This window comes from Paroedura picta, chromosome 18 (assembly GCF_049243985.1).
Source record: "Paroedura picta isolate Pp20150507F chromosome 18, Ppicta_v3.0, whole genome shotgun sequence".
Taxonomy (NCBI): Eukaryota; Metazoa; Chordata; class Lepidosauria; order Squamata; family Gekkonidae; genus Paroedura; species Paroedura picta.
Window position 1 is genome coordinate 3,477,856 of NC_135386.1, and position 21,413 is coordinate 3,499,268.

Here is a 21,413-nt window from a genome sequence, read left to right on the forward strand (position 1 = left end):
CGGCTTGCTGGAAGAGCCAACGGCCTGTCATCCGCAGACCGGGGAAGGCCTTTCTCTGGTGGAGACTTCTAAGCCGGATCGATAGCCCACCTTGGTACACTGCAAAGTTGCTCCTGAGTGATTCAAAGTGCTTTTCGACCTTCCTGCTGAGCAACCAATATTGAGCTCTCAGGATTAGGAGCTAGGGTTTCCGAGCGGTGCATTTTGACTACGAGGACAAATCAAAGTTCTCACAGAGCTCTCTCCACCCTACCCACCTCACAGGGTGCCTGTTGCGGGGAGAGCAAGGGAAGGCGATTGTCAGATGCTTTGAGACACGTGAGGCCTTCTGAGGGGCCATGGGCCAGTCAGACTCTGACACCGCCCGCCCTCTTCCTATCAGCTTTCCTCATTGACCCGTTTTCACACATGAAATTGGGCTCCCTGTGGGTGGGCGGTAGTTCTGAGTTCCTGCATTGTGCAGGGGGTTGGACTAGATGACTTTTGGAGGACCCTTCCAACTCGACGATTTGATCCGTAAAAGAAAACGAACCCACCAACATCAATGAGTTCAATAGTGGGGTCCGTAGGGATGCCAGCCTCCAGGTGGGACCTGGGGATCCCCCAGAATTCCAGCTCCTCTCCAGGTGACAGAAATCAGTCCCCCGGGAGAAAAGGGCTGCTTGGGAGGGTGGTCCCTCTCCCTAGCATTATCCTCCCCTGAGGTCCCACCCCAAATCCCACCTTTTCCCAGCTCCACCCCCAAAGTCTCCAGGTCTTTCCCAACCCAGAGATGGCAACCCTAGGGGGTCCCACCAGGTCACCCTCGGCCCCAGAGGGCTTCTTGGGGCGCCGGACGAAAATCCTCCTCTCCCCCTTGCCGATATATCCATTTCGCGTGGAATTCAATTATCCCCGTTTTCATTCAACAGCACCTTGTTCGGGCAGCTCCACTGGGAAGCCGAGATGCCCGTTCAAATCCTGCACATGCAGGCAGGCACAAAAGCTCTTAATGTTATCAGATTACCGGCTCTGCGTATGCCTCAACGGGCAGCCCCCCCTTCTCTGTCTGGGAGGGCCCTCGAAGAGCGCTTGAGTGCTTATGATAGCCACACACAATTTGTCCGGGATTCTCCTCTCGATCCATGTGGACGGCCGGAGAAAGAGGCAGGGCTGCACAATACTAAGGCAGGTTTCCGATACCGGACTTTTTCTCCGGATCTCCGTGGCCAGGATTACCTCCGTCTGAATCCGAGCTGTCTCTTTTTTGTAGGTTTCCGAGCCATGCTGCTAACTAAACCTCTGTCTACCAGGTTCTCTTGACAGGCAGTGTATCAAAACGCCATGGGGAGCCCAGTCCGGCTGCTTCTGATGGCTGCAATTCACTTCTTCGTGAAAGGTAAGGGACACCTCTGTCTTTTGGCAGGACGGGAGGGGGTGGCCGTCTGTTGTGAACAAACCAGACCCTGGCACCGAACGCCAGCCGGAGCGGAATCCGAGTGATGCGTTTGACAGTGCGCTGTAAAATTCAGATTTGTTTCTGGGCTGCTCCCATTCCTGGTCTCTTTTTTGGCAAGCAAACAGGCTGACTTAGGAACGGCGAGCAATTCTTGTGCATCATTGAAATAAAGCAGGGCAGGGGACTTTCACGCGGTGGAAAATCCAAGTGGGTTGCAAAGGGCAGAAAGAGTTATGTTGTTCATAAACTGCACGGAGACATTGTTAATCGCTGTTCCGTTCTGGCTATTTTGGATGGGTTTGGAATTTCAGCTTCTGGATCTGAGTTTTGCAGAAGGGGGAAGGGGGGGAGCAGATTGTGACTGATTTGACGGAGAGGGGGACAGGGCCATTGTTTGGCTCGGGGTCGGCTCTCTAGGGTCATAGGTCAACGGGGGTCAAGAATGAGAACTGCAGCCAGATGTTTTGATGCTGAGGAAATGCAGGGGATGCACAGTCTGCAAAACAAGCGGAGCTTCGGGTCTGGTAAAAAGCTGCCTTCTTTAACCCGACATCTTTTGTAGGGTTAAACGTTCCTATAAATATAAATTAGTTCCAGAAGCCTATTTTTTTGGGAAGCAAGGAGACAGATGCAGCGTTCTTTCTCGGGGCGAGCAAACCGATAAGAGATTTTTAAACCTTACGCTGTCCGAGGATAAATATTATGGGATTTTATTTGCCAGAGTTGGGAGATGCGAATTTCGCTTTTCCCTTAAGGCTAGCACAGATCCTCTTATTTAGAAGAGGAAGAGTTGTTTTGTTTTTGTAACCTGCTTTTCACTACCCGAAGGAGTCTCGAAGCAGCTTACAATTTCCCTCCCTTCCTCCGCCCAAAACAAACACCCTGCGAGATAAATTCGGCTCTGAGAGAACTGCTCTGTGAGAACAGCTCTGTGACAGCTCTCCAAATGACAGCCTGCTGCTCTGAAACACCACACCAAACTGGCTCTCAAGGAATCAGCTTAACAAATATCCACATTTTGTTACAACGCTAAATAGCAATTGACGTAGGGAGATGAGTTTGACACAAAGGCAAGAATTTTGGATAGATGCAAGAATGGGGAAAGACACTGTGCTGTGTTCCTCGGAAGGCCCCTTGTGTAGACTGCTCTGAACCAGGACAAATTGGGAGCGCCTCCTCTGCCACAAATTTTGGTTAGTCTTTAAGGTACTATTGGACTCTTGGCTCTTTTCTCCTGCTAGATTGTGAGTCCCTCTGTCCTTCTACCTTGGAGAGTGCAGCAATTTCATATATAAGGACAGACAGACTCCCCTTCTCGCCGTATCTGAAGAAGTGAGCAGTGGACTCATGAAAGCCCTTCCCTGCCACAAATTTTGTTAGTCTAAAAGGTGCTCCCGGACTCCGTCTCTTTCCGGCTGCCGTAGCCTGGGTAGACAACACCGAATTTGGTGAGCAAAGGGTCTGATTCAGCATAAAGCAACTTCATGTGTTCATTCGGGGTGTGTGCAGAGGGGCAACACACCACACGGCTGGCTGGTTGTGCGTTAGGGACACTGCCCAACTGCACATGCTCAGAGGGACGTAAGCGCTGGGACAGACGTGATTCTAGGGCCACACCGCGTCGTGAGCCAGGCCAGGAGCACGACTGGACCCACACTCGCTTGAGTAACGACACACACAAACACACACAAACACGATTACTGCCTTCGGCTTAATTTGTGTCTGTCTCCTGTGTCTGCCGAAGAAGAAATACTCCGGATAAGAGCGGCGGCAGAAGGATAATAGCTCCTGATCTAATTTCCGCGGAAAATTATCGTGGTGGACGTGACGCTCCCTTGGTGAATCCTGAGCCAAGACGCTGGTTGATGGGTTTTGCGGTTTTTTTGTTTTTTTGTCCTCCCCCCCCCCCTCCTGTTTCCCTGCCCTCCATTCAGGCGGAGGCTGTTCGGAAGCCGAACACCGGCTGTACGAAGAACTCTTTGCCAACTACAACAATATTATCCGGCCCGTGGAGAATGTGTCCGATCCGGTCATCATTTGGTTCGAGGTCTCCCTGTCCCAGCTGGTCAAGGTGGTGAGTCGAAGAGGTGGCTGGGTTCGGAGATGAAATGCGAACGGGAGGGTTGTAAACAAACCCCTTGTAAACAAAATTTCTGGGATCTGGGGAGCGTTGCTGATCTTCACGGGGCCGGTGTGCCCTCTGCAGGCTCTGCCCCCAAACTCTCCAAATTTGTCAGCCACCAGATCTGGGTGAGATTTAGAAGACCTGCATCCCCCCCAGGACCTTCCGGGTTCGATTCTAGTGACTTTACACAGTCTGGGATCTGAGTCTCCTGCACAAACGGTCAAACATGTAAAAATGGCCCAAGAAAGAGAGGGTTGTGTGTGTGTGTAAGGGGGTCGCAATCTCCCACAATTACAACTCATCTCCAGAGTCTATACGTCATTTATTTATTTAAGACATTCATTCCACTTCTCCTGGAGAAAAGGGTTGCTTTGGAAGGTGGGTGGCACGGCATTACCTCCCCTCCTTAAATCACCCTCTCCCAAGCTCCCCCCCCCTTTCCCTCCAGGTATTTCTGAATCTGGAGTAAGCAACGCTAAAGAAAGAGGACCATCCTTCTTATCCCCTAAGTGGTTTTGGATTCACTTGCGTTTGTTCTTTCCCCCTCCTGTCCAGGATGAAGTGAACCAGATTATGGAGACCAATTTATGGCTGCGACACGTAAGTACCAAGCGCACCAGCTCCTCGAAGCCTAAATGCCATAAAATATTTGAGTGCTACAGAGACTTGGCGAGGGTGGTGGGTAGAATAAGAAACATGGCATTTTACGCTGCATTTCTTGTGATTTCTTCACACATTCGAGACTTGCAAGGGCTCTTTGCATACAGAAGCAGAATCACGCCGAGCAGGAAGAGACCGCCAAAGGCCATCCAGCCCAGCCCGCAACCTAGCCACAATTCTCTTCGTGCTGTTTTCGCAAAGCAGTTCTGTCCAGAGCTGTCTCAGCCCCACTTATCTCACAGGTTGCCTGTTGTGGGGAGGGGAAGGGAGAGTTGTTTTGTAAGCGGCTTTGGATAGTGAAAAGCGGGGTATAAACAAACCCGCTCTAAATTCTCCTTAATGTTTGGCAAAATGCCTAATTCAATACCTTTAGAAACTCTTTGGAAGGACGTGGAGTTCGTAGACTTATGAGCTTTTTTCGTAGCCTGCTTTTTACTTCCAAAAGAAGTAAAAAAAAAAAAAAACTCAGCTTAGATTCTCCTTCCCTTCCTCTCCCTGTGAAGGAGGTGAGGCTGAGAGAGCTCTGAGAGAACGGGGACTGGCCCAAAGTCCATCCGACTTCTGAAGAAGGAAGCCCCAATGCTACAGCCCAAAATCTGGGGAAAGGGAATCTCATGAACTTGTGCTTTTCAACTTGTAGCGCGTTCCTGCCATCTAGTGGTCATGTGCTGCATTGAATAAATCCGCCACAAGATCACATCTTGAAATTCTACAGCTCCCTTCCACTAAGCAGGCAGCTGGGGGACTTTGGGCTAGTCACAGTCCTCTGAGAGCTGTTCTGGCAGAGCAGATCTGACAGAGCTCTCTCCGCCTGTCGTCTGTTGTGGGGAGAGGAAGGGAATGGTGTTCGTCAGCCGCATGGAAAGCCAGCTGTTTTTCTTCTAAGCAGCTGCCGAATTCGAAATGCCTCCAGGATGAGATCAAGTGCCAACACTGTGATGTAAAGTGTCAGGCAAGGCTCGGGGACACCCAGGTTCGAATCCCCACGAGTGCCCCGGAAACTCGCTGGGTGATTTTTGGCCAGCCACACTCTCTGAAACCTAACCTACCCCAGAGGGTTGTTGTGAGGATAAAAATGAAGAGGAAAATAATTTAAAAGCCATTTTGGGACCCACTGGGGAGAAAGGTGGGTGTAAATGATTGGGCAAGAAGAAGAAGAGTTCTTTCTTTTTTTATACCCCGCTTTTCACGACCTGAAGGTGCCTCAGTGGCTTATAAACTCTTTCCTTTCCTCTCTCTGCAATAGAGACCCTGTGAGGTAAGTGGGGCTGGAGAGAACTGTGACAGAACTGCTCTGAGAGAACAGCTCTAACAGGACTGTGACCAACCCAGCATGGGGAGGAGGAGTGGGGAATCAAACCCATTTCTCCAGATTGGCAACTGCCGCTCTTTAACCACTTTAACCACCACGCCAACGGGCTCTCTCACAGCATGATTTCATTGACCCATTGAGAATTCAACGCGATAGAAATCTGTGTCTAATGTAAAGATGGCTCCTGGGGGGCAACAAGACGACAACTATACCACAATGCTGCTCAATTTCCCGCTTCTGCGAACAGATCTGGAACGATTACAAACTCAAGTGGAATCCAGAGGACTACGGAGGCGTCCGGTTCATCCGAGTGCCCTCGCAGAAAATCTGGAAGCCAGATATCGTGTTATATAACAAGTAAGCTTAGACTATATCAACCAGTGAGAAATGCCATGAGGGTGTGCGTGTTATTTGAACACACCTGAGTCTTTGCAGTCAGTGGTCCCCATGGGCTATAATAGCGATCCCTTTAGAATTTAAATACCTTGGGCAAGCCACAGCAGCGTGAATGGATCTCAAAGGCATTTAAAGGTCTCTCAGTCCCTTTAAATGCTTTCTCCAAGCTGAGAGATATCAGGGATTGAACCTGGGACCTTCTGCCTGCCAAGCAGAGGCTCTGCCCCTGAGCCAGGGTCCCAGATCAAGGCCTTCCCCATCCCCTCCTGCCTGGTCCTTTCAAATGGAGATGCCGGGGATTGAACCGGGGACCTTCTGCCTGCCAAGCAGAGGCTCTGCCCCTGAGCCAGGGTCCCAGATCAAGGCCTCTCCCATCCCCTCCTGCCTGGTCCTTTAACTGGAGATGCCGGGGATTGAACCTGGGACCTTCTGCCTGCCAAGCAGATGCCCTACCACTGATCCAGGAATTAGAAGTCCACACCTATAGGCAGAGGATAAGGTAGTGCACAGCAGAAGGAAGACGTTTAGCAGATTCAGGGCACTTCCAGGAATAACAAGCTAAGTTCACGAGGTTATCATTCAACTCACGAATAAGCACAGATGTCGTCCTAACTGCCCCACGTCCATCCTCAGCCCCCCTTAACGCAGGCCCCACTGCAGCCGATCTCCTCCGGCAGTGGTCCAACCTTACAGTACATTTCCCGTGCCTTTGATGTTTTGCCAGCGCGGTCGGGGACTTCCAGGTGGACGACAAGACCAAGGCCATCCTGAATTACACCGGCAACGTCACGTGGATGCCCCCGGCCATATTCAAGAGCTCCTGCAAGATCGACGTGACCTACTTCCCCTTCGACTACCAGAACTGCACGATGAAGTTCGGTTCGTGGTCCTACGACAAAGCCGAGATCGACTTGGTCCTGGTGGGCTCCACGATGAACCTCAAGGACTACTGGGAGAGCGGCGAGTGGGCCATCATCAACGCGCCCGGCTACAAGCACGACATCAAGTACAACTGTTGCGAGGCCGTCTACACCGACGTCACCTACTCCCTTCACATCCGGCGCTTGCCGTTGTTCTACACCATCAACATGATCATCCCGTGTCTCCTGATCTCCTTCCTGACCGTGCTGGTCTTCTACCTGCCGTCGGACTGCGGGGAGAAAGTGACGCTGTGCATTTCGGTTCTCCTGTCGTTGACCGTGTTCCTCCTGGTGATCACGGAGACCATTCCTTCCACCTCGCTGGTCATCCCGCTGATTGGAGAGTACCTCCTCTTCACCATGATCTTCGTCACCCTCTCCATCGTCATCACCGTCTTCGTCCTGAACGTCCACTACAGGACGCTCCGGACGCACACCATGCCCGAGTGGGTGAAAACTATTTTCCTAAACTTTCTCCCCCGGGTTATGTTCATGACCAGGCCGGCCGGCGAAGACAGCGAGGGCCCGAAGACGAAGGCCCCGTACGGCGCCGAGCTCACCCCGTTGAACTGTCTCGGGACCTCGGAAGCCAAGTGCTGCAGGGAAGGGTTCCTGTGCCAGGATGCGGCCTGCGGGAGTTGTCAGGGCTCGCATGTGAAATTCGTGAAGCTGAACAGCAACCTGACCCAGAGCTCTAGCTGCGAATCGGTGAACGCCCTGCTTCCGTTCTCGGTGCTGTCGCCGGAGATGAGGGAGGCGATCGAGAGTGTCAAGTACATCGCAGAGAACATGAGGCTGCAGAACGAAGCCAAAGAGGTACGAGTTGTTTTTAGTTGGCTGCGCTTTTTAAAACGGTACGGGAGAACTGGGGGGAAGTTGGCAGGGAGACTTGGGAAGGAGGCAAAGACTCTCATTTGGGCCAAAGAAAGAGAATAGGTCTTCTAGAGAGAGGAGAATTTCCCGACCGAGTTAAATGGGCCATTAGCTCTGAAGCATGCCTGATCTGGTGTGGTCTGCCTGTTGAAACCTAAACAATCAGTTAACCTACAGAATCACAGGAAACTGCACATCAGTCACAAATGCAGGGAAAACTTTAAGAGGGGGTCCGTGGCATTTCTCCCCCTTCCTTAATGGACTCGGCCACAAGCTAGGGTTTCTTTTGAGGGGGGGGGCCCTGCCACTATACTACAAATACCTCTCCCCCCAAAACCAGCACTCTTGAGCCCCAAATACCCCCAGTTCAATTCTCCATTATATCCAGCAGGGGCCATTTACTATAATGGTCCCAACAGCCTATAAAGGAGCTGAAAAAAATTTAGCATTCCCAAATATTTACCGAACCACTGTTCCGTACTGGTATTGCAATTCGGGAATGTTGGGGTGTACCAATATTTTTGGGGTCCGAGATACCTGAACCCCCCAAACCCCTACTAGTATCCAATTAAACATCTGAAGGTTTAAGCAATTTGTGGTCACTGCCTCTCTATATTTTGACCACTTCTGTTTTTCAGACTCAAGATGACTGGAAATACGTCGCCATGGTGATTGACCGCATTTTTCTGTGGGTTTTCATACTTGTGTGCATTTTGGGGACAGCCGGGCTGTTCCTCCAGCCTCTGATGGTCACAGACGAAATGTGAGATGAAGCCCGTCCTGTAAAAAAAACCCAATAATTCCTTCTTCACTGTCCGGACTTCTTAAACGCCGTCTTTACACTAAAGTAGCCCTTTCCGTGTCTGTAGCAAAGAAGCCCTCGACAATCATGAGGCCAGGTCCGGCCAATTGTGTACGTGTGGAAAAGTTGATAAAAGTTCCTTCAAATCCTCGTGAGACGCCGAAGAATACTTTGTTTACAAAGAAGGGGGAAGTCTCGTAGTCTTCTCTGCTTTTTCCTCTAGTGGAATTTAAAACACATTTTAAGGCTGGCAAGGAATGGATCCCACAGACTCAAAACAACACAAATTCTTCTGTCCCGAGCCATTTAGACGGCAGAGACGCTGTGACGGTCCCAACAGGCTTTCTCAAACGGGGCTTTGTGACACCCTGCGGTTTCTTAATAAAATCAGAGTCCAGTCAGGCACCTTTAAGACCCACAAAGATTTATTCAAGGTGTGAGCTTTCGAGTGCAAGCTCTCTTCCTCAGACTATGAACTGGCCATCATGACAGTGCTTGCACTCGCCTTAAATAAATCTTTGTTGGTCTTCCGGATGCTACTGGACTCTGATTTGGCCCACATCCATTTGAACCATGCGGTTTCTTGACAGGCTTGGGTTTCCCGAATGGGTGGGGGTTGATTATTAATTTTTCACATCCTTTAAAAATTTGTCGGACGCTTATCGGGCGATGATCCCTATGTGGCCACGTTGACCCTCCCCTCAGATTCCAAAATGGCCAAGGATGGGCCTGGAGGGGGTGAGAAAAGGGGGGGGGGTCCCAGGTGGGCATGTCCACAGCTCTGCTTCCCAACCATATTCTGCACGATTGTGTCACTTCTGGGGTTTCTTGAAGCCTGAAGGATGTTTCAGGGGGTTCTCAATAGTAAAAAATAAGCTGGAAAAGGTTGGGTTATTGGAACAATTCCAGCCAGGTAGAGCGAGCACCACACAGAGACGTATAGCTGTATAACGTGCCTGCATTTCACCCTCTGTAAAAATACTGATAATTGAGTTTAAGGAGCGAAGGAGGTTTAATAAACCCCATTTGCCATTCATGCTTGTTTCCCCAAATGGACACTGTTAAAACGGAACACCCCGATGCAGGAACAAAACCCTTTCCGTGGCTATTAGCCATCCAAGACAAATCCCAAATGCAAGGTTGGATTGATTGCCCTAAATGCAAGATCAGCCCAAAGTGGGCCAGTAAAACAGGTCATTTTGACAACCCTTAAAAGAAAAAGTTTACAATTAAAACCGGACTCTTCTATGTTCAAAATTCCAGAGTGCGCAAGAGCGATGTGCCACTGACCAAGGGGGTTGGTAGTCTTACGCCAAACGCAAACACAATCACCAAATTATGACAGTGCGTGGGGGGTGCAAAACTTCCCGAATTTCTTATCAATAAAGTGCATTTAAGCAGCGTCACGCAAGCATTCTTCCGCCGTAGCATACATGCAAAGATTTGCAAGCTGCCTTTTGGTTTGAAGATTTGATTCCAGGGGGCTTGTTCTAATAATATGTTGTGCTTCCACGTGTCCAGCAGAGGGCAGGAGCTCAAAGGGAAAGTGCAAAGTCGCATCGATCATAAGAACATCAGAAGAGAACTGCTGGATCAGGCCAGGGGTCCATCTAGCCCAGCCTTCATACCCCACTTTTCACTGCCCGAAGGAGTCTCAAAGCAGCTTACAATTGCCTTCCCTTCCTCTCCCCACAACAGACGCCCCTGTGAGGGAGGTGAGGTCAAGAGAGCTCTGAGAGAAACTGCTCTCTGGGAGAACACCTCTAACAGGACTGTGACTAGCCCAAGGTCACCCAGCTGGCTGCATGTGGAGGAGCGGGAGATCAGACCCGGCTTGCCAAATTAGAAAACGCTGCTCTTAACCACGACACCCTGCTGCTTGTTTAAATATAAGAGCGAGACCCTCCCCTTCCCCTTCCCCTATAAAGTTTTCCTTGTTCTGTGTTAAATTGTGCCAAAGATATACATCGTGGTCGGGCCACGATCAACATTCAGAGAAAGAGGGGTTCAAATCTGCCCCGGCCCACGAGGCGCTTATGTGTGGGTGCTTCCGAAATGGACCGGGACGATTATGCTCCCCCATTTATGAATGACGGGGATAAACAGGGCCAGCGAGCCGATAATTGAAACCAGGAGGAACGTCCACAAGAACATGCGGTCCAGGACTTGAGCGATGAATTTCCAGTCCTCGACGACCTAAAAAACAAAAAGGGAGAGTCAGAAAAGGAAAGCCTTGAAACACGCACGTTTCCGATTATTTGAAAATACGCATTATTATTGTGGCACAGGCTGTGCTGTTTCTCTCACTTTATAAGAATTGGGGGGGGGGAACATTCGATGAGAAATTCAGGGTGGGCGGGGGGAGGGGAGACCTTCAATATTCTCATCTGTTCAGTAGACAAAAATTTGCTATTAAAAAGATGCTAGATTCGCCATCACTGTGCGTAGCGTTAGACCCAGGCTCAAGGGGGTGGCGGGTGACAGGAGATGAGCAAGAGGGTTGTGAGTGTCCTGCACAGTGCAGGGGGTTGGACTAGATGACCCAGGAGGTCCCTTCCCACTCTAGGATTCTGTTAGGGTTCAAAGGGGTGGCAGGTGACAGTGGGTGAGCGAGAGGGTTGGGAGTGTCCTGCACAGTGCAGGGGGTTGGACTAGATGACCCACGAGGTCCCTTCCAACTTTATGATTCTGTGATTCTATTCTTCAACTTTTTAAACATTGAGAACCCCCTTAAACATTGCTGGACCCCATCAGCTTTCTAAAACACTTGTCGGGCAACGCACAACTTGGTGCCCAGGGGTGCCGCGTTGGAGACCCCTGACCCAAGCCCTCGTGCCTGCCTTCCATGCCAGACCTCTGAGTTTTTCAGGTAACTGCATCACAACTCACGCACGCACCTCACGCACTCGGTTCTCCTTGACAATGTGCCTCGTGATGTACCGGATCGAGTTTAAGGCCGCTTCCAACGTGTCCCTCGACGGCTCCGATCCGCCGGGGCGCTCGGCTTCCTCCTCCTGAGCAAAGTACCTGTCGATGTGGCTCCTCATGCACAGCAGCTTGGGGAGCTGGTGAAGGAATATCTTGCGGACCCAGGGCGCCATGGCGGTGTGCGTGGACGAGGAGCGGTGGTGGACGTTGATGGCGAACACCGTGATGACGATCGACAGCGTCACGAAGATCATGGTGAAGACCAAGTACTCGCCGATGAGGGGGATCACTTTGGACGAGGACGGGATGATCTCCTCGATGACGAGGAGGAAGACGGTCAGAGACACCAGCACCGAGGTGCACAGGGAGATCTTCTCCCCTTCGTAAGACGGAAGGTAGAAGACGAGGATCGTCAAGAAGGACAACCCTATGCAGGGGACGATCAGGAACAGGGTGTAGAAAAGAGGGAGGCGCCGGATGATGAACGAATACGTCACGAACGGGTACCAGCAGCACCCGTCCGTCCGGTTCCTTCGGACCCCCGTGGCCGTGACGATCTCCCACTCCCCGTTGTCGAAGAAGTCCCTCTTGTCCACCTCGTCGTCCACCAGGAGGATGTCCACCTGGGAGCCGTCGTACGTCCACGAGCCGAACTTCATGGAGCAGTTCTGGAGGTCGAAGGGGAAGTAGGTCACGTCGATGGTGCAGGAACTTTTGTAATTGGCGGGAGGGGTCCAGGCGATCGTCCCGTCGTGTCTCACCACCGTCTTGGTCGTGGCGCCCTCAAAGCGGCCGTCGGCGCTGGAGAGGAACAATAAAACAAGAACCCCTCAAGAGGACCAGTGGGCAGTGGTTCAGAGCGGTGGGTTCTAATCTAGAGAACCAGGGGGTTGATTCCCCACTCCTCTGCATGCAGCCAGCTGGGTGGCCTTGGGCTAGTCACGGTTCTCTTAGAGCTGTCCTTGCAGAGCAGTTCTCTTAGAGCTCTCTCGGCCTCACAGGGGGTCTGTTGTGGGGGGAGGTAGGGGAAGATGCCTTATGAGGAAGCAATTCTGTGACTGGCCTTTACTTAAACAATTTAGACCTTCTCTTCCTTTCTGCTTTATTCTGCTTCTTCTTCCCGCCTTCCAGGTTTCTTCCCACGCAGCCAGCCGGCTGGCCTTGGGCCAGGCACAGTTCTCTCTGAGCTGTTTTATCATTATTATTTATTTATTTGATTTATAAACCACCCATTTGGCTATCACGATATGAAATTCTGGGAGCCAGCTTGGTGTAGTGGTTAAGAGCGGTGGTTTCTAATCTGGGCAAGCCGGGTTTGGTTCCCTGCTCCTCCGCATGCAGCCAGCTGGGTGACCTTGGGCTAGTCACAGTCTTGATAGTTCTGTTCTCGCAGAGAATTCCTGTCAGAGCTCTCTCAGCCTCACCTCCCTCGCAGGGTGTCTGTTGTGGGGAGAGGAAAGGGAAAGCAATTGGAGGCTGCTTTGAGACTCCTTCTGGTAGTGAAAAGCCGGGTATAAAAACCAACTCTTCTTCTGATAAAACCAGTAAAAACGTAAAACAATATCTATTTCTTGGGCTTTGCCCTTTTCCCGTATCTCCGGCCAAGGCCTGTGGTGAAAGATGGAGGGTGTAGGGGGGGGGGAGATTTGATTTTAAAAAACGCTTACTTATCGTACAAAACTATATCTGGAGTCCATATAGTGTCTGAAGGGACACGGATAGATGTAATTCCGGCATAATCTTTGGGGTCCCACTTGAGTTTCACGTCAACCCATTCCTGGAAAGAGAGAAGTATCCCAAAAAGGAAAAAAAAAAATCAATCTTTTAAAAGATACATACTTGAATTAGGGATTTTCCAGGTAAGGACAAACATTTTAAAAACCGACAAAGTTTAAGTCCCACGGCTCTTTAAAGACCAACCTTTATTCCTCTACACTTTCGTGTGCAGGGACTCTTCCAGAATTACTCTGGAAAACATCTGAACCCAACTTCCTGACTGGAACAAGCATTCTTCTTAGGCATATGGGCCAGAGACACATTTCCATTTTGTTGTTGTTTCAGACAAGTCATGAAATGCCCAAGAAAACAGAGCAGGAAATGGCTACAGAATTAGATCAACAGAATTAGGCATGATTTCTTCCAGGACAGAAATAGCAAGGCATTTTTCATCCCGTTTGCCTGCTTATTAACTAAGGAAAGCCAAATTTCTCTCCGGGTTTATTTTATAGCATATACAAGTCTCCTTGGGCCAGGTAAGCAGACAATTAAGTATATTTTTAAAAGCTGCTCTTGTGTTTTCATTGGCTGCGATTAGTATTTTGTGGTTATGTTGGCAGCAAAACTGGATGTGCCGTTAATGGGGACCTAGGACTTCATTAGCCCAACCTGGGGTTTCAGCATCTCCCCCAGAATCATTGGCAGGTAGAATCCAAATGTCCACTTACCTGCTTCAGCCAAACGTTTGTCGTCATCAGCTGGTTTTTCTCATCCTGTTGAAACAAATCACAGGCTTTTGATAGCTCAAGACATGACATATATTCTGTGGATATCCTTCAGAGCTGGTGATATAATACTGGGCCGCAAACCTATGAATCCCTCAATCTCTGTGTTAATTTTGCTATTTGAAACCGGGCTCCCGAAGGAGGAGAAAGGAAGGGTCCTTTGAACAGCATCGTTTCCTTTAAACTGTTAATCGCAAAAGGAGGAGCCCGGTTTCAAACAACAAAGCCAAGCAGGGGGTACTTTTTCAGAAATGTGTTTGATTAGGAATTTTTATTTTAAGGAAGAAAAAAAAGGAAAAGAGATAAACAAACGTGCCAATGAAATTTCCGACTTTCCCAACAATGAAGACGTAGATTGCCAACTTAATACTCAATCTAAAATTATAATGAGATTCTTTACTCTAAAATTGGAACAGAAATCCTCTTCCTTTTCTATTATCTAAAAACTCCCCTTAATCCTCAACGCCACAAACCTTTTTTTTCTCCTTAATCCTCAAACCCACAAATCACCAGTTCATTTCCCCCCTCCTTGATGCTTGTCCATAAGGGGTTTCCAGTTAGCAATGAATATAGAGATTGTCTTTTCTCTAATCCAAGAAGTTCACCCATCTCCAGAGCAGGGGCTCTTAAAGGGTTAATATTTCTTCCTCGTGTAGTTCAGAGGCAAATTGAGGCCACGTAACCCTGTAATCTGCATTTTAGAGATGGAAGATCTTCACGCAAATCTGTTCCAGCAGCACACGCTATATACCAGGGGTGGCCAATCTGGCTCTCCAGATGCCCAAGGACTAAAATTACCGTGAGCCCCTGCCATCATGGCCAACTGGCAGTGGCTCATGGGAACTGTAGTCTATGGACATCTGGCGAGCCGATCTGGCCAGGCATTGCATGCTTCATTTCTCCACATATGTCTACAAACAGCACCTACATTCACTGCCCTTGAATACCTTCCATGCCATTAGGGGATGCGGAGAGCAGAACTGCCCCTTTTTCATCAAGAATTGGTGGCAATTATCTCAACAGCAGTGTGAAAATGTGGACTGTCCAGATCCGCCACCATGAAGTCCAACACAATGAGTAACTTCCCCCCACCAGAGGTGCAGGTGCGCAAATACACAGGAGATATGTTCATCTGTGTGGGGGGTATAAGGTCTCAAACCCTTTGCCTCCAAGCACCCACTCAACTCCACCCAGGGACACCTCCTGCAGTTTCTAATTTAACGACACGCTGCCGTCGGAGCTTCCCAACGTACCACGTCCACCAGCTGCGAAATGGCGAGGCCGAATTTCACCCTGATCGTCTCGTTCAAGCGCTCCACTGGGCGAACCCATCTTTCGTAGTCCCCGAACAAATGGTGGATCAGACGGTCCTCGCTTTTGGCTATAAAGGAAGGTTCCGCCGTACCTGCCCCAAAAGGAAACAGAGCTTTGAGATAGTCATGTCAAATCGCACCTGACCTTCCCTCCGGTTTCTCGGAATTGGGGAAAGTCTAGTGTCGCGAGGGTGAAAGGAAGAGGGGCACGGAGAACGGAGCAGCAATTATGGAGCGGAGAGATTTGGCTACCGACATTTGTCCAGGACGAAAGAGGTTTGATAGAAAGTGAAAGCCGGTGGAGAGCCACAATTCGCCTGCTCTGTAAACAGGGGATAAAAGGAACATCTGCAGTTTTCTCTTGGCCGGATTTGCTCATCAGATGTACCAGACCTGGCACCGCCGAACAGGAGAACAATCCTTCAGAGAGTTGGCGTGGGGTGAATCGGGGGGTGCCACACCTGAAAGAGTTTCTATTTGACTTACACGCTTCCTTTGTGAACGAGCACTGGTTCCAGGTGCGAATTGTGGAAGGGGCTGCCAGCCAACCCACCAAGGGCACCTCGCAGATGGCCGCAGCTGTGCTTTAACGCTTCCGGCTCAGAGACGATAATTTACAGAGTCGGAAGGGCGCAAAGGAAAACAGCAAGAAGAGAATGCAGACTGGCAAGTTAAGTTTTCTGCATGCAGTACAAGCGAGGAGGGTCTCCTCACCACATCCGGTGATTTGGGATCTGGGCCCTGTAAGGGGAGTTTGCCACCTTATCACGACTGTTCTCTCAGAGCTCTCTCGGCCCCACCTACCTCACAGGGTTGTCTGCTGCGAGGAGAGGAAGGGGAAGGTATTTGTGAGCCACTTTCAGCGATGAAAAGTGGGGCAAGAAACCCAGCCCTCCTCTTTCTTCTAACATTTATCACGGCGATCGGAAAAGACGGAAAACGTCAGACAAAACCAGGACGCTTCCTATAATAAGTGTGTGGCCAGGAGAAGCTGCACTGGCAGGACAGATTTTGCAAGACCAGCAACCAGTCTCGTGCAGCACCTAGCTGTTTTTAAAAAGAAATTTAACAGCCTCGTCTATTGATCGTCCGTTCTAGCTGCCCTTCCTCTCCCCTCCGCATATTGACATCTTTGGATTAACAGCTAAGCCGGACAGAGCGAAGCTCCCTTTTAAATTATTTGGAAGGCCTTTGACATTTTTGTGGACATCGACGTAACTCAATGTAATTGCGCCGGTTGGTCGTAGCATCCCAGGCTGCCTGGCAAAGTCATCGGCAACGTAGAGAAGAGTTAGATTACCCTTGTGGATTTCGCCGGCCAGCTGCTGAAAGGGCCAGAAATCGAGAGAGCTACTTAGTCGTAAACAGACCTAACCTACGTATGTTTAATCAGAATTGAAGTCCCGTTGAGTTAACTGGGGTTCAGTCTTAAGAATACGCATGTCCTAGCTAAGAATCCAAAAACGTCAAACTTTTATGCCATACTGGATGGGCTGAATCTCTGCAAAGCAGCTGATATTGGGGCGAGGGGTTGGGGAAGTCTCGGGAAAGGAGAAGAGACTCTCGTAAAACGGTGTCAGCCAACCCAAAGGGAAAAAAAAGAATTATTCCTCCCCAGTGTGTTTCTCCTCCAAGATGGATGGAGGTGAATACAAATGAACAATTATGCAAATAATATGCAAATCAGGCGCAGCCTTCGGGCTTCTAACGAGCCGCAGATGTGGGCTGTGACGCTGCTCAGATTGTCATTTGTCTTTGGATTGTGGTTTAACTAGTTACCGCTACACAAGAAGATGTTGCTATACAATTGCCCCCCCCCCCCCCTGTACAAAGTCAGTGTCAGCTTCTGCAACAATTCCCTGAGATAGTCAAGTAGGCATTTTTCTTTCTGGGGAGTCTTCTATAATTATAAAAGAGCTCTGATTTCAAATTTCCCTGCAGCGTGCCAAAAAATGTGTACTGAGTAAAGCATAAGAAAACCCACTTTTAATCTCTTTCCCCAGCTTGGTTAAGAGTGGGGGCCTCTAATCTGGAGAGCTGGATTTGATTCCCCGCTCCTCCTCCACATACAGCCAGTTGCGTGACCTTGGGCTAGTCACAGTTCTCTTAGAGCTGTTCTCACAGTAGTCCTTTCAGAGCTCTCACAGCCCCACCTGCCTCACAGGGTGTCCACTGTCTGGAGAGGAAGGGGAGATGATGGATTGTAAGATGCTTTGAGACACATGAGGCCTGCTGGGTGACCTTGGGCCAGTCACTGTTCTCTCAGAGCTCTCTCAGCCCCACCTACCTCACAGGTGCTGAGAGAGCTCAGAGAGAACTGTGACTACCCAAGGTCACCCAGCTGGTTGCATATGGAAGGATGGGGAATCAAACCTGGTTTTCCAGATTAGAGGCTGCCGCTCTTAACCCCGACCACAAGCTTGGTCTCAAGGTGGGATTCAAATAACAAAAAAAGAAAAAGAACAACATTTCAAAGTAAAATATTAAGCCATCAATTCAACATGCAGTTCTAGACTGGCGCAACCAATATTCCCGCACTGGAACAGGGGAAAAACATACCATTTGTAGCTCTATTTTCATATTCTCCATGCTAACCCTCCATGCCTAAAACTATTATTCTAGCCTCAATAAACGTTCAAGATACGGTGGATTATTTAATGTGCCCCATCCATATAACTTGACAAGCATTTCAAGGAATGGGGGAAACAATCAGGGTAGAAGCTTCTGAGCTTCCTACAGAGCACATATTTCTGGTTTACACCCCAACGCATATTTTGAGCAAGGAAGTGGATTTTTGCTTTGAGTCCTCTGATTGTCCTGTCACTAAGGAGAGCAATTTTGACCCCAAAACCAGCAGGAAGCTTTGAGTTGCGTGGCTACCCGAGAAACTCACAGACCCGCCATGTAGGGGCTGAAAAATGAACATCCCACTAAGCAGGAAAGCAGCACAGACGCAAAGCGACCGTAAAAAACACCTGAAAAGGTCACATTACAAAATGAGGTCGCCTCTGAGACAGGATTCCCAGCGTGAACCTAAGTGAATCAAAGCAGAAAGGTACATTTTTTTGGGGGGGGGGGGGGAATACACAGAAACAAAACATTTGTGTGCTTCTTCCTGCAAAAGAACTGCAACCAAGCTGTTTAGCGTGAGACTCTTCAAACCCATTTGCATGATATATTTTTGGGGGGTTGGGAAAACAAGCCCAAATCTAAAGGCTGCGCTGCTGCATTCTCTCCCTAACCCTGCAATACAGATGCTCAAAACCCAGATTAAAGCATGGGAAATCCTCCAAAGCAGTCCCCCCCTGCCCCAAATCCACATAAATGCGTCCTTATCTGTTTAAATCCCTGCGGGATTTCCTCCCCTTACCCTCTTGGAGCAAAAGCCGTTATTTAAAAACTCCAAAATCCTGCACCGCCTCTCCTGTCAGAAGCACTTCCAGTTCTTATCTGCAAACCTCTACTGCACCAAGTTCAGCCTAGGGAAAAAAAATGTAGAATGGGAAGAAATCTTTCGCAGGGCAGGTGCTTGGAAGGGAGGGAACGCTCAGGAAGCTTCAGAGGTGCCTGAATTTCGGGAGGAAAGGGTTTCAAATTTGGGGTTTTAAACGCGTCTGTGCCACTCCGTGCTGGATTCGAAAGGCGCTTTGAAAACACAAAACAGAAAAGCAGTTAGAAGCACGCAATAAAGCCAGGGGAGAAAAAAATAAATAAAACGGTACCACAGTCGGCATTCAATAACAATATAACCAATGCAAAAAGTCAAAAGAAATCAAGACAGATACATCCGTATTTCTCCACTGTCCAGCCGTGGAACAACTAGAACTTGTAATATAATGCTATTATGTTGATTAATTAATGATATTATAAAGTTATTACTAAGGATGCTACATATATTGGTACTACTGGCCCTTGTAATATTTTCATAATGAACACTAGCATTGTATTAGCTAGAATAGCGACATTAGGTTGCTAATATAATACTAGTTATATTAGCATTACTGGTCTTGCTAAGAGCCTGTATTACGAACATTATCACCAATATAATAAACACAACTATAACACCATTCTATTAGCATTATTCGGGCTGATCCTGCATTGAGCAGGGGGTTGGACTAGATGGCCTGTATGGCCCCTTCCAACTCTATGATTCTATGATTCATTATTGTTTGATAATCAGATCCTGTTAGTCTTAATACTAGCCCTAATAATACTGATACTATAATAGAATTGTATTAGCATTGCTGGTATTGAGAATGACACCCCACTATTATGAACTCTGCCCCTAATAATACTAATATAGAACTATATTAAGCATGACGCATATTAATAAACAGGGCCCCGATATTATGAACGCTAATCATGACTAATATCCCAGTGTAACTCTAAGAAAGTATCGATAATAAGACCTACAAGGACACAGTGTCGAATTACGAACACAGCCCTTAGCAAGAACAAGTTTCCATCTTCTAGTTCTAGGAGAACTGTCCCAAAGTTAGCTGTATCAGCACTGGGACGGCCAAATCACCAGGAGGGGTCAAAAAAAAAAAAAGCCACCAACTAGCAAAACTAATGAAGACATTATTAGCATTGCTGATATATGGACCAAAAAGCCAGGATAAAACTCCCCAATACCAGTACCCTTCACCTCCAGCATGCAGACTCTACTCCGGTTTCACTCCGGAGCCCAAACTGGTCCCTCCAGCACAGCCTTAGCATTACTGGCACGGCTGACTGGGAGCAATCAATTAACACCCATTCATTTGAAGCCCCCCACGCCGTGCCTGCGGACCCTCTGCCCCGACGCCTACCCGGCTTGCAGCTCCGTCCCAACGACCTCCGGGACTGCGCCTTACCCGGAGGAGAGCTGCTGCTGCTGCCGGGCTGGGTCCCTGGGGCGAGGGGCGGCAGGAGGAGGAGGAGGAGGAGGAGGAAGGCGAGGAGAGCCGCGCAGGGATGCGCCATGGCTGAGCGAGTGAGTCCCCGGCGAGAGTGGCTCGACGGCAGCGGCTCAAGCGCCGCCCCTGCCTCCCGAGCGGGCGGAGGTGGTAGAGGCGTCGCGGAGGGGATGGGGCTGTACCACCGCGGGCGCCAAAGGGACGGGGCTGCCTCCCCGGGGCGGAGACGGAGCCAGGGGGCGGCTGGAAGACCCGCAGGGGGGTAATTCTGGGGATGAGCAGCCCTGAGCATGCACACGTCTTCAGACACGTGTCCTGGGCATGCACACGTCTGAGAGACGTGTCCTGGGCGTGCCCAGGGATGCTCAGCCGCAGAATGAACCTTGGTTGGTCTTCCAGGTGTCCCCGGACGCAGACTTTTGCCCTGCTGCTTCAGACCAACAGGGTGACCCGCCTGGATCTACCGGAAGGACAGGAGAGCCCTGCTGGGTCAGACCAGGGGTCCATCCAGTCCAGCCTCCTGCCTCACAGAGGGGCCAGCCAGTTCTTCCTCTGGAGGGCCAACAACAGGGCAGAGAGGCTGAAGAGGCCTTCCTTCTGAGTTTCCCTCCTGGCTCTGGGATTTAGACAGGGATGCCAACCTCCAGGTGGATCCCCTGGATCTACAGCTCTCCAGTGGAGAGAGATCAGGTCTCCTGCAAAGCAGGGATGCTTTGGAGCGCAGAGTCTAGGGCCCTGGACCCCACCAAGGTCCCTCTCCTCCTCAGGCTTGAACCCCAAATGACCAGGAGTCTCCCACCCTATTTGAAGGGCAGACTGTAAGGTATGAATTCCCGCCGTGTCCCTCCTTCGCCTTCCCCAGAGCTCCAACCTTTCCCCCCTCAAATCCCTATTTCCCAAGCCTGCAGCTTTTGATCTCCCGTTGCACGATTTGATATCATTAGAGCAAGTCGAATTTTACCTGCAGGCAGCTTGGAGACACGTCCTGTCACTTCCGGGTAGATCTCACCTGAGATCACTTACCTAATTTCTTAGCACAAGAACGCTTCGATAATGGTAGTTCTCATTACCCCCCCTCCCCCCCCCCCCAGTATATAATTCTGCATCAAAGGCTTGAAGCATTTATAATCGTTTTGGTTTCGATGACGGCAGAATTATTCTCACCCACATTCTGACCCGGCTTCCCCCGATAGCGTACATTTGAAAATATTTCACGGTTTGTGCAAAGCTGCCCCCTGAAATCTGAG

The 21,413-nt window shown here is 49.7% G+C and overlaps 2 protein-coding genes across 3 annotated transcripts; one reads left to right on the forward strand and one right to left on the reverse strand.

The window, feature by feature from the left end:
• The first annotated feature begins 1,104 nt into the window (after window positions 1-1,104).
• On the forward strand, window positions 1,105-8,676 carry CHRNA3 (cholinergic receptor nicotinic alpha 3 subunit). Its single transcript, XM_077317260.1, has 6 exons — window positions 1,105-1,378; window positions 3,373-3,512; window positions 4,119-4,163; window positions 5,783-5,892; window positions 6,656-7,667; window positions 8,363-8,676. The coding sequence occupies exons 1-6, from the start codon at window positions 1,324-1,326 to the stop codon at window positions 8,489-8,491; spliced, it is 1,491 nt and encodes a 496-aa protein (XP_077173375.1). The 5' UTR covers window positions 1,105-1,323; the 3' UTR covers window positions 8,492-8,676.
• Window positions 8,677-9,354: 678 nt separating this feature from the next.
• On the reverse strand, window positions 9,355-21,207 carry CHRNA5 (cholinergic receptor nicotinic alpha 5 subunit). 2 transcript variants are annotated; one of them, XM_077317258.1, is made up of 6 exons: window positions 20,125-21,207; window positions 15,209-15,360; window positions 13,899-13,943; window positions 13,122-13,231; window positions 11,424-12,255; window positions 9,355-10,722 (listed from the first exon to the last, which is right to left on the reverse strand). In XM_077317258.1, exons 1-6 carry the CDS (start codon window positions 20,456-20,458, stop codon window positions 10,561-10,563), a joined length of 1,635 nt encoding a protein of 544 aa, XP_077173373.1. In that variant the 5' UTR covers window positions 20,459-21,207; the 3' UTR covers window positions 9,355-10,560. The 2 variants fall into 2 exon arrangements, with proteins under 2 accessions (XP_077173373.1, XP_077173374.1); XM_077317259.1 differs by having other exon boundaries at window positions 18,639-20,257.
• Between the last annotated feature and the right edge of the window lie 206 nt (window positions 21,208-21,413).

Bases quoted from the DNA above. Each gene is read 5' to 3' on its own strand.
- CHRNA3 (XM_077317260.1), top strand. From the start codon at position 1,324: ATGGGGAGCCCAGTCCGGCTGCTTCTGATGGCTGCAATTCACTTCTTC. The intron at 3,513-4,118 runs GTGAGTCGAAGA...CCTCCTGTCCAG, and splicing joins TGTCCCAGCTGGTCAAGGTG to GATGAAGTGAACCAGATTAT. The intron at 4,164-5,782 runs GTAAGTACCAAG...TTCTGCGAACAG, and splicing joins CCAATTTATGGCTGCGACAC to ATCTGGAACGATTACAAACT.
- CHRNA5 (XM_077317258.1), bottom strand. From the start codon at position 20,458: ATGCTCAGGGCTGCTCATCCCCAGAATTACCCCCCTGCGGGTCTTCCA. The intron at 15,361-20,124 runs GTAAGGCGCAGT...CTTTTGGGGCAG, and splicing joins CAGCAGCAGCTCTCCTCCGG to GTACGGCGGAACCTTCCTTT. The intron at 12,256-13,121 runs GTAAGCGTTTTT...GTTCCTCTCCAG, and splicing joins GATATAGTTTTGTACGATAA to CGCCGACGGCCGCTTTGAGG.